The sequence below is a fragment of the Micropterus dolomieu genome, linkage group LG13, assembly GCF_021292245.1.
Source record: "Micropterus dolomieu isolate WLL.071019.BEF.003 ecotype Adirondacks linkage group LG13, ASM2129224v1, whole genome shotgun sequence".
Taxonomy (NCBI): domain Eukaryota; kingdom Metazoa; phylum Chordata; class Actinopteri; order Centrarchiformes; family Centrarchidae; genus Micropterus; species Micropterus dolomieu.
Window position 1 is genome coordinate 18,945,761 of NC_060162.1, and position 12,017 is coordinate 18,957,777.

Genomic DNA, 12,017 nt, shown 5'->3' on the forward strand with positions numbered 1-12,017 from the left:
TGTGGTTGTTGAGAAATGTGAGGATGTGTAAATTCAGTAATTCCAAAGTTTCTCTGTCAATTAGTGCGATTATAAACAGTGACCCTATCACAACCATGCCTGACACAGTGCCCCCCCCCCCCCCAAAACCAACCCTCCCCAACCATTTTGATGGGACATTCTGAGACTTAGTAATGCTATAACATGAAAAAAGTTTATATTATTTTTTGTCACTCCTGCTATTATTCTTTGTCTTACTCTGTTTGGGGATTATTCATGCTTGAGCCCTGTTTCTTTAGACAAAATATTTGTTTACATTTTAGTAATTTGGTAACATTACAAAATGTGAATTAGCTGTTTCTGTTTGCAAAGTAAATAGAGTACGACATGGGAGGTATCATGTTTGCATGTTCAGAGTTTCCTCCATAAGCTGTGTGTCACAGTTGCTGCTGCTGCTGCTCCTGCTGACCTAGCTGGTAAAGCGGCCTTACTATACCTTCCCATTGTGTTTAGCACATGGGTTACATCGGTTCCTGTCACCTCACGCACGTCTCTCCCTCCGCGCTCCCCTCCAAAAAAAAGTAGGCTACTAAATACCACCATGGCAAAATAATCCACTACGAGTAAAAATGTGTTAATACAGGCGAATGAAATAAACAAGATTCAGGTTGGTAAAATAGCCTTGCTAGCATCAGAGCACTTTTGTTTGTTTATGTCACCACATGAATCATATTCATGCAGCTGAAGTCCACATTCATAACCCCACTGAGATGGCTCTATAGCCCCCGGTTTGAGAACTAGTGATCTAAACAATGCCTCAAATCCACCATGGGCGACTTCGATTGAACGACATGTGTACTTGAAACGTTGTGCAGGTATGTTTTCTCCCGTTTAGTGGGCGTGTCGGAGGTGTTACCCAATCAGGTGTGTAAACATTGCAGTGTAAAAAAGGCAGTAAAAATCAGTGCTCTTGCTTACACAAAGGGGGTGTTCAATGTACCAACGTTTACATTGAAATAAACGTTTTACCATGTATCGTCGGCGCTGAACTCATGTTTGGAGCTTTGCTGTCTTGTCAGTAGGCCTATCTCTATTAGCTAGTCTTTTCATGCACTGACAAAATCAACCCTGTTTTCAGTTTTGCAAATTGTCTCCTCCTTAAGAAGTAGAAGAATTGTCTCCGCCCATAAAGAAACACGATCCTTCAGTTTATCAGAAAAATTCAAAACCACCTAATTTGGATCTTGTAGTTTTTCCTGGACAGTAGCCTAAGCTTGTGAAAAATTATAATATAAAAAGTAACTATAACTAAAGCTGTGACACAAGTGTTGCTTTTAATGAAAATACTCAATTCAAGGACAAGTAGGGGAGGACAGGTGTGCCGAAAAGTGATGGTCCGCTGAAAATTGATTGCCGTCCACGGGAACGCGCGCAGCATGTTAAAGCTGTATGGCCCAGTCTCTAACCATCAGTTTATGTCCGTGGTAATAGCAAAGGTATGTCTGTGTGATACTTTACCGTTTCTTTTAACATAATAATAACAATTGTGGCCAAGTGTTTGCAGTTATAGCGTGATCAGGCATGACATTTACTTGATTATAGGAAAATATAAAAGCCTGTTGATGCCGATGGAATACGTATTTGTAATTGGAAAACGGACTGTAGCCTATAATAACATGACTTACTGCTAAGTTAGACTATATATAAAATAAAGACATGATCTCTTTTGCAATTATCCTTATGACATATTATGCATTTTACCTGCTGTGTACCAACCAATCCAGCCCTTTTTACCTGTTAAAATACCTGCAATAAATTTTCGGCAGATATACCTCATTTTAAAATATAACGTTACAGACGGAAGTCATACCAGGTGTTATCTTGTTAAAATGTGGAACAACTTCAGTATAATTTCACTTTGAAGGAAAGGTGCGCATTGTTTCATTTGTCCCTACTGTGCGGGACAGGGTTTACACACAGTAACTTAAACTGCAGAGCTGCAGTCTCTATTCATTCAACTTAAGCTGTAAATTTCCAGCTAAACTGAGGATTTTTGAAGACCCTTTTCTCTCTCTCTCTCCCTCTCGCTAGTCATTCACTGGTCTTGTGTGAGTTTTGCATGCATGCAATGCTGCCGACAACTATATACACGTCGCGGTTCCTCGCGGTTCAAACACACACACACACACACACTCGCTACGCTACGCTTCGCGTACACATGCGCACTGACGACCAGGGTTAGGGTTACAATTTTGGATTTATTTATGCACTTTTAAAAACATTTATTGAAAGCATGTTTATTTACAGCATTAAACGTTGAAATGTGTATTGTAATATACTGTATATTAACTTATTGGGAGAAAACTGGTAATTCTATGTAAACCCCCATATCGCCAAAATGGCATGATCCTTGTTTCACTGCGATGCTTCGACTGTGAGATTGACAGTCGAATCAGGCTCCGCCCATCGAAGCATCATCTTCGACTATTGGGGGTCAGCCCAAAGATATACATTTAAATAGTTTGTTATTCTTGTTTTTATTTAGAAAGCTTTAAACTGCCCTTCTTTATACGTAATTGCAAACTCATTATGTACTTTTTCTTAATAAAAATAGTATAAATATAACGTACCTAGCTAACTAGAATATCTAACAGCTAATGCACATTTGGATTAGATATTGGCTGCCCTTTTTATGTACATCTGCAGCCTGTTTTCCTGGTTTACTGTGAAGACCCTGTTATTTGGCTGTGAGTATCCTGGTGGTCCAGCCTGCAGCCTATAGTGGACTCTGCCCCCCTCCCACCGTATCTAAATGAAGTTGCATGGCTACGTGTCGGGACGATTGAAACACCTTGAAACACCTGTTCGTCAATCGTCCCGACAGTGACTCCTGATGTTTAAACTTCACTAGCTTCTAAACTGTAAAACTTTGACATTTAAAACTTCAGGATGTGTTAAAGTGCTAACTAATCTGTCATGTGATCATGACCATGGCACATGGAAAAATAAACACAACTCGTCATTCAAAAAAAATGATCGTTTGAATGATTTTACTTTCCGTGATTGAAAACAGCTTCTTTTGTCTAACTCCGTGAAAGTGGGACGTATCCACCTGATTTTTCCCAGTTCAGTTAAGTACTGTGGACTGTATGTGCTGAAGTAGTTTGGCATTGGCCTATCAGAATTGTATGGGCTCCGAGAAAATCGCTGTGTTTCATTCACCCAGCTAAGCACAGTACTTGAGTTTAAGATATCAAAAAAAATCTACCGTATTTCCAGATTTGGTTCGTAGTGTGTATAGTAAGACTCTAAGTAAGTTTTTGAAAAAAAATATTAAACAAACAAATGCTTACAAATGAAAGGTTGATTCATAAGCAATAAAATCCACCATCACTCAGTTTGATACACCAAGAGGTTTAGCTGCCACAACTTTACTGTAGCTTTGTAGCTTATGATGGCTCATATTAGCTAATGCCTTTACAAATCTTCTAGTGCTAATGTTAGCCACTTGTGACCTATCCCACTTGTATCAGTAAGGTCTGCTTATGGTTATGCCTTTAAAGAAACTGAATCACGAGAATCATGAATGTAGGGAAGTGATGTGATGGAAACCAAACTGTAAATTAATGGCTACAGTGAGTGCTGTTCAGTAAACATTACATAGTCTGGCTTTAAACTTAAAGGTGAGGTAAGCAACTTTGGAGGAACCTAAAACTATGACAAAAACCATGATATAGAGAGTACTAAGTTGTTGGTTAGCAAACTGTTGCTACAATTGCTGCTGCGAAGCTAACATGCAGAGAAGACAAGACAGCAGCACATTACATTTCTTCATTTAGCTGACGCTTTTATCCAAAGCGACTTAATTGCTATATATGTCAGAGGTTGCACGCCTCTGGAGCAACTAGGGGTTTAGTGTCTTGCTCAGAGACACATTGGTGGATGTGTCCCACCAAAGGTATCACCACCAGCTCCAGACAGTACTACACATGCCTCTCCTGCCCCTGTAGCTAACATCACAACAATAGCAGACCAGAAAGCTGTGGGCAAGTAATTTCACATTACCTGACGTACAGTTCATGACTAGAATAGTGTTGTGTGGCTCAGTCTGAGCCACTTTGTTTGGCTGTGTACAAACACTGATTTTTTTTTCCAGCACACACATAAATGACAGCTAGTAAGAAGATGAATCTGAAAAAAAGACGTGTATTAGATTAGAATTGCATACCCCACCTTTAATTAGTTACCTGATATTAAAGTAAGCATATTATGTAAGGCAATTACAGGATAACAGTAAATTTAACAGTAAAAACATTGTGTAACAGTTTAGGGAAATGTCATGATGTTAATAAAGTGAGTCAGTAACATCAGTTACACTACAAACTTTATCTAAAGTTTGCTAATATTAGTTAGCATTAGCCACTACAAACTAAGATAAATGACGATGATTAGTCCAATGTGAAGGTGTCTCCTTTGTTATTATTCTATTTACATGTTAAATTAAAACAAACTGGCACCCAATGAAACTAATTTTATCTTTTAATAGAAGATGACCCATAACCTTGTTTTTGCAATTACCTAGAGACTAGTAACAGTTTATACTCTGTTTCACAAGTACAACATCTATAATCTTCCCTGCTGTGATAAACACACCAACGCACATTATCATCTAGCATCACCTAGCAGCTGCTCTCTTATTTTACTCCCTTGAGTAGACTGGTGGGTTTAAAAATGTGATTACAGAAATCTTTAGACACTGCAGTGCTGGTTCTTTGCACCCAGCCTCTCAGTGATAACATCTGTCATCACTCTGTGGGTTTACGCTGCTGTTGACAAAAAATAAAACAAAGCCACTTATTTAAAACCTCTTGGCAAACTACTTCTAAATCTGAAGAAATCTTTCAGCAATACATGAACCGAGAAGCCGAGAAATAAATCTTACCCATCCTTTCTGAATGGGCCGTCAAACCTGATCACACTGGTTTCTCCAACATTAATTATCCAGTAAAAATGTCATGAAACTGATTAATGGCGTTCGATTAAAGTCCAAGAACTTTTTAAATTACATTAGATAAGTTACATCCTTTGTAACTTTATCTTTACTAAAAACATTATTGGCAAATTTGCCAAAATTTAACAGCTGCTTTTAATGATGAAATATGTTTTGTCTGAATATTAATCATCAGTCTGGCTGTGGCCACTTCAGTGTGAAATCCAAAATGAGATATGTCATCTGGGGGAAGTGCCAGAGACAACTGTTACATGTATTATGTATTTGATGATTCACATATTAGCTTTAAATATTCATTAATAGCCGTCTTCACAGATTGGTATTATATTTTTTTGTGGTTAAGATAATATTAATGTTAGTTCAATTAGTTGACCACATTAAATCACATGGTGATATAAGATGTAATCATTTTTTTAAACTCTAAACCATTCATTTCTAAACATTTATTGTAAAGCTCTATAGCTACATTGTAATACTTTCAGCTACATACAAACTACTAAATGTAACCAGTCGAATGTAATATTTGATACCTGCAATTGCAAAGCAATAATACATTACTTAAAAATGACAACACACACTTTTTTTTTTTTACTTCATTATGACATTTATTGAGCAAATGCTGCTGGGAAATAGTTCATGATGACTAAAGTCATGGGATTGCAAACAGTAGCACCTCATTTATTTCTGTATTTAAAGTCCATCCTATGCATACAAGAATGCATGTATCTGCGCATTTACAGTGTTTTCTTTTTCATTTGCACTCAGGTAAACATAACAGACACTGATAAAAAGCATGTTTAAGGCTAGGAGTTTCTTCAGGTTCGTTAAGCTTCAACTGCTTCAGTTACTGGATGTAAATGGTCATGTGTTTATCATATCACTGCCCATCTCTTTCTCCATTGTAAGTTGTGTATTTGTTGTTAGTTTTTTTTTTTTTTGGCTCAGTTGGTCTCTTCACATGTCATTTAAGGCTTCTTCAGTAGAGCACGTGTCAGTGTGGAGGACCCTCCCACCTGCCTGTCCCCCTCCATTTTACTTAAACTCAAAAAAACTCTCGACTTTAATAATTGTACTCTCACTCTCCCACACACATTACATTTATTCCTTTTACATATTTACTCTTTTTACAGTGTATTTCTACCATACATACAGATAAGAGAGGAACATACTCCCCTCTCCTGAGCTAGCATGCAGAGACCCACCCCGCCTCCCCTCCCTCCCGTGAGCTCACCCGTGAACTGCAGAAAGAAAGAAAAAAAGGATAAAATGTCTCAGTCGCTTGCTCCTGACTGCGTCTGCAGCGAAGCCCGATTAAAGCTGTCACTCAACATGCATTTTTGAAATCTGTAGCATTTAAGTTTTGCCTTCTCTCTATGATTTGTTTCGTATGTTTGAGAGTGGTTATCTTTATTACGTCGCTCTAGCTGTATGATTTTCTTTATGTTAGTTCTGGGTTGATTGCTTGTCTTCGTGTCCTCGCCTCTGCCCGCCCACCCCCCCTCACCCTTTCCTCCGCTGGATCGGCCATCTGGAGTCTGCTCAGTCACCCTCTGTCACCTGCTTGATGGACTGGGTGGAGTGCTTCTCCGTCTTCTTGGTGGAGACCAGCTTCTCCTGCACCACCTCCTCCATCTCCTCCACCTCCTTCATTGTCTCGGTCACAGTGACAGATTTGGTGACATGCTTGGACCCGTCCTCTCCGGTGGTGATGGTCTCCACGGTTTTGGTGATCACCACTTTCTGGCTGCCATCTTCCTTGACAGGGCTCTCATCCACTCCGTTTGCGATGACGTCGGCTTCTTTCCCCTCATCCTTCTTCTGTTTCTCTTCTGGGCTGCTCTTGTCTAAATCACCATTCATGGCCGCATCCTTCTTTTCGATCTTCTTGTCTTCGGTTGAGTCACTCGTCTTCTCTGATTTCTCTTCAGCAGCCTTAGGAGCCTCAGGTTTGGCAGTCTCTGTCTTTGGGGACTCAGCTTTTGGAGATTCAGGTTTTGGGGACTCTGACTTAGGTGACTCAGCTTTTGGGGAGCTTGGTTTTGGGGATCCAGCCTTCGGTGAGCCCTCTTTGGGGGACTCAGACTTTGGAGATGCAGGCTTGGGAGATTCAGATTTAGGAGACTCAGGTTTAGGTGATTCAGACTTGGGGGATCCAGGCTTTGGGGATTCCGACTTTGGAGAATCTGTTTTGGCAGCCTCTTCCTTCTTGGCCTCAGGCTTTGCAGCTTCTGCTTTCGGAGCTTCTGTCTTGGCTACAGCATCTTCTGATTTGTCGTCCGCTTTGTCGTCTTTCACCTTCTTCTCGTCTTTTTCACTATCTTCCTTTTTGCTTTTGTCTGCGTCCTCTTTTTCCTCTTTCTCATCTCCGCTTTTGGATGCTTTGTCAATGCTGGCATCTTCATCCTGATCGCCACCCTCCTCTTCAGCGGCAGCTTCCTCCTCTCCACCGCTGCCATCTTTGTCTCCGGCCTTCTCTTTGTCAGGAGAGGCTTTAGACTCTGGAGCTTTGGAGCACAATACTGTCTCCTCAACTTCCTCCTCCTCCTCCTCTCCTCCTTCTTCTCCTTCTCCTTCATCTCCTCCCTCTGCATCATCCCCCTTTTCTCCCTCATCCTCTCCCTCACCTTCTTCTTCCTTCTCTCCTTCTTCACCGCCTTCTCCCTCCCCCTCTTCTTCCTCATCACCACCCTTTCCATCCTCCTCTTCCTCTTCCTCCTTAGTGAGTGCGCTAGCGCTAACTTTGGCTTCCGTGGCGGCTACAACTTCCTCCTCCACGCCCTCTGCCTCTCCCTCTTCCCCATCATCCTGTGCTTCCTCTCCCGCTCCTCCCTCTTCCCCCTCCTCCTCTCCCTCCTCAGCTCCCCCTCCGAGTGTGGCAGACAGCTCCTGTGCTATCTCCGCCAGGGCCTCGTCAATGTCGGCCTTGTCATCCTCCACCCTGGTCTCCTCGATGATCTCCTCCACAAACTTGTGCTGCACCTTAAGTTTGGGAGTTTCTGATTTAGACTTAGAGATCTTGGTGGAGGTGACAGTGTGGCGATAAGGGAAAGTGCTAAAGTGGGTCTCCTCGCCCTCTAGGAGTTTCCTGGGGACAACAGATGGATAAATCATACTTTTAATAGTCACTTTTGTGCAGTGAAGAGTAGGATTTGGGGAAACTGACTGTAAATGCTATTTCTAAACAATGTTTTTTTCACATGTCAAATACATATCAGTATATACCTGTATGCAGCAATCTCAATGTCCAAGGCCATCTTGACATTGAGCAGGTCCTGGTACTCGCGCAGGTGACGAGCCATCTCCCATTTGGTGCTCTTGAGCTCATTATCCAGCTGGTGAATTGTCTCCTAAGGGAAAACAGAAAAGACACAACACAAGGTTGATGTGCTTACAAAAGCTTCATTCTCTTTTGCAGATTCATTTATGCAGTACTGGATCCTTGGATTGGAATCATGGCAACATTTTTACAAAGCCTTTTTCTAATTGATCTTAATGTAATTAAACTAAATGTTAATTTAGCCCTCTTGTATCCTCCCCCCCCCCTGCACATTTTAGCAACTCTGTAGACCTCTGTAGTGCACCCAAGTGTTGCTTTAATATATTCTGACGCAATACAGTATTCTAGAGATGTTGGGTGCTCCTTTGTCAAGGGCAGCCTCCACAGTTGTCAATACACCCCCGCCCCCACCACAAAATCTGGTGTGATGCAAGGACATAGCCAATGAAGGCATGGACCCATGCCTCTGACTCAGCAAGACAGAGAGGGATAGAGAGAGTCTGCTGCAGTGTTCCCCTTTAACCATTTCCTGACACTTGGAAATCTCTTAAGCTTGGAAAGAAAGTCAGCACTGAGTGCAATGATTCCTCACAGCAATCATTACGCAGGAGAAAATGTTTAAGCACGGGCCCTCAACTGTGATAGAGAAAAGAAAATAGGATATGTTTTACTGTCATTAAGGAAGTTTGCTGTGTTTAAGAACCTCAAATAAAATATACGTTGCTTAAATATAAAGAATATGATCAATTTAATTTAATCTATTCTTCATCATGAGAGCAACTCAAATCCGGATTATTAAGTTTTAAACGCATAACAAAAAGATTTGTTAAATCTCAAAACATCAAATAAGTCCCCTATCTAATTTTTAAAAGTCTATTCAAAACAGCCTTTCTTTACAGCTCTTTACGCACGGCTCTGTTGCTGCCTCGGGCTGATTCCCTACCTGCAGGCTGGCCAGGTCGCTGTTGTGGCGGTCCTCGATGTCATTCAGCTGCCTCTCCAGTGAGTCTCTTGTCCCGCGGACGGACTCCAACTCCACCGTCTTGGACTGCAGCTGGCGGCGATAGTCGGAGATCTCATCACGGGCGGACTTTATGGCGTCTTTGTTCTGCTCCGCAGCTTCGGTGAGCTTGGCGTAGCGGCACATGAACCAGTTTTCCACCTGCTGCAGGTTCTGGTTGGAGTGGCCCTCCAGCTCGCAGCGGATCTCCCGCAGCGCCTCGGTGATGTCTGCCTTCTGATGATCCTTCCTCTCCACGGTCACCTGAGACGCCTGGATCTGGGCGATGAGGTCGCTCACCTCTTCCTCGTGGTTGTTGCGGATGAAGGCGATCTCATCCTGGAGCGACTGAACTTTCTTCTCCAACTCAGACTTCACCAACTCCGAGTCGCCCGTGTCCTTCCTCAGGACGCGGATGATGGCCTCTGTCTCCTCCCGGATGCGAGCCTCTTCGTCAAAGCGGTCCCTGAGGCGCTGGATGTCCTCCTCGATATGGTCAGTGTCGAGCTGAATTTGCGCCTTGTCGTGGTGGATTTGCTCCAGCATCGAGCGCAGCTCCTGCAGCTCCTGGTCGTAGAGGTCGCCCAGCTGGGAGCGCGACACCTGCTTCTGCCGCAGTGCCTGGATCTCATCCTCGATCTGCTTGTTCTGCTGCTCCAGGTAGTGCACCTTGTCAATGTAAACGACAAACCGGTCGTTGAGCCCTTGAAGTTGCTCTTTCTCATTAGATCGCTTGTAGTCTCCGTTCAGGATGGAGGTTTGACTATAATCAACGCTGTCGGCGGAGCTGAGCACCGTTGAGCTGTAAGCCCGGGATGCCGGCACATTCACGCTCCTCTTGTAAGACGTGGTCATGGTGGAGCCGGGGCTTGCCCGGGACCAAGACTGGGAGCGAAAGCCGCTAGAGGGGGTGCCGCTGGAGCGGCTGTAGCCGTAGCTAGTCGTCCTAGTATCCATGCTTCTCCTGAAGGGGCTCCCTATCGTGTCCACCGAGTAACTCATCCGGTCAGACCACCGTAGGGGATGTGCGCAGGAATGAAGGGGAACGGTGCAGGAGGTGGAGGCGTGTGGCGGATGTGTATGTGTGTGTGTGTTATGTGTGTGTGTGTGTGCAGGTGAGGGGTGTATGGCTCTCACAGCGACTGAGACCTCATCTGTCTGCTCCTTATATATCTGAGGCTTTACCGCTAACAAGGCAAGTCCAAGCACTTCTGTTTCGTCCATTGATGGAAGGGAGGGGAGGGCGCATCCCCGCCAGGCCGTCTGCTAATGGTCCCAGATCCCTTTCAGTCTGGACCACGTGGGCTGGAGGCGCTGCGTGGGTGTCCAATTTAGATAGATAGATAGATAGATAGATAGATAGATAGATAGATAGATAGATAGACAATGTATGTTGGAAAAACAACTTAGACCTTAAAGTTTAAAACGGTCTGAAACCTCTTCAAAGCAGAGCCTAAATTCATCATATTCATTTGATGTGACTGATCTTGTGAAACAATCACTGCCAAGTTGGTCCTGTCATTTCACCTCCACGGACAGCGACCTGCAAACACATCAGTCATGTCATGAAATGACAGAAGTTTATTTTACAAGTGATCTGTTAATGCAAGAACCTGAGCGACCACGGTGATCGTTGCTGCCACAAAGTGTAAGGGATATGAAGATTTTGCCATGGGCTGTCTTGTCACTTGGGTGCTGTGTGTGTCCTGAGACCTTTCCACTAGGCCTACATGACTGTGTGTGGTGATTGTGGTGGCAGGACTTGGCATAATTTCATATGAGTATGTGTCAATATATATTCCTTATTTACCATTTGGAAGAGAAATGCCAAGAAGTATGTCATTTGTAGTATCCTTTAGTATCAGCTATTGTTCAGAGTTTGTTTTATTGTGATTCTGCATTTATAGTTTTCACAGTTTTTCTTATGGGGCCACTGAAGCAGGGTAATACTGAACAAGCCTTCAAGAACTAATAACAATAATAATAATAATGACTGGTAGTTTACAGATCCTATTGCCGTTTAATAGAAAGATAATAGATTTGTTCCATTCAGGTCTAGAAACTGATTTATTTTAGTCCTTTATTTATTTTCAATAGCATCACTAAAAAATAAAAGGTCCAACAGCCTGTCAAAATGCTGCAAAAAATAGCAAGAATTAACAGGTAATCTTTTCAAATGTCTATAGCATATACATCTCAAAATCAGAACAATAAAGAGAGTTTGCAGAGTATTGTAATACTGAGACCTTTTGTAATATATTGTCTTGTATGGATATTCCTGCATAGCTTTACTGTATAATGTTCACATTTGTACACCACACAGACGCACATGCATGTGCTTTGTCCTTCTCGGAGGACTATCTCTACGGCTATCTGTAGGATCCTCACTATAGTAGGTACAAAGCCTTGTGGGATTTGTGGCCTATCTGTACATTCACGAGACATTTCCCCCCCGAACATTGAAGCGTATGTGTGACCTGCCATTCTGGTGGCTTGGCCTCTATGACAGGCTATTGATCTCCTCTCAATCTTGATGCTTCACTCTAATCTCAGGTCACACCGATCGTCAATCGAAATGATTACCAATTGTCGGAGGTAATGCACCAAAAACAGCTGCATTAGTGATTTTCAGGCTCCTGTACTTTATGTATTTAATCTAAAATGATCATCTCACTGCTCTACAGGTGCAGCCATACTGTAAGTCCTGCAAGACATAAACTTGTACAAATATCCTATTTCTGGTGATTATT

The 12,017-nt window shown here is 42.6% G+C and overlaps 1 protein-coding gene across 1 annotated transcript; it reads right to left on the bottom strand.

Annotated features, from left to right (window-relative positions):
• Positions 1–6,517: 6,517 nt before the first annotated feature.
• nefma (neurofilament medium chain a) lies at positions 6,518–10,742 on the bottom strand. The gene is made up of 3 exons (XM_046066231.1): positions 9,211–10,742; positions 8,213–8,337; positions 6,518–8,075 (listed from the first exon to the last, which is right to left on the bottom strand). Exons 1-3 carry the CDS (start codon positions 10,489–10,491, stop codon positions 6,530–6,532), a joined length of 2,952 nt encoding a protein of 983 aa, XP_045922187.1. The 5' UTR covers positions 10,492–10,742; the 3' UTR covers positions 6,518–6,529.
• Positions 10,743–12,017: the final 1,275 nt, after the last annotated feature.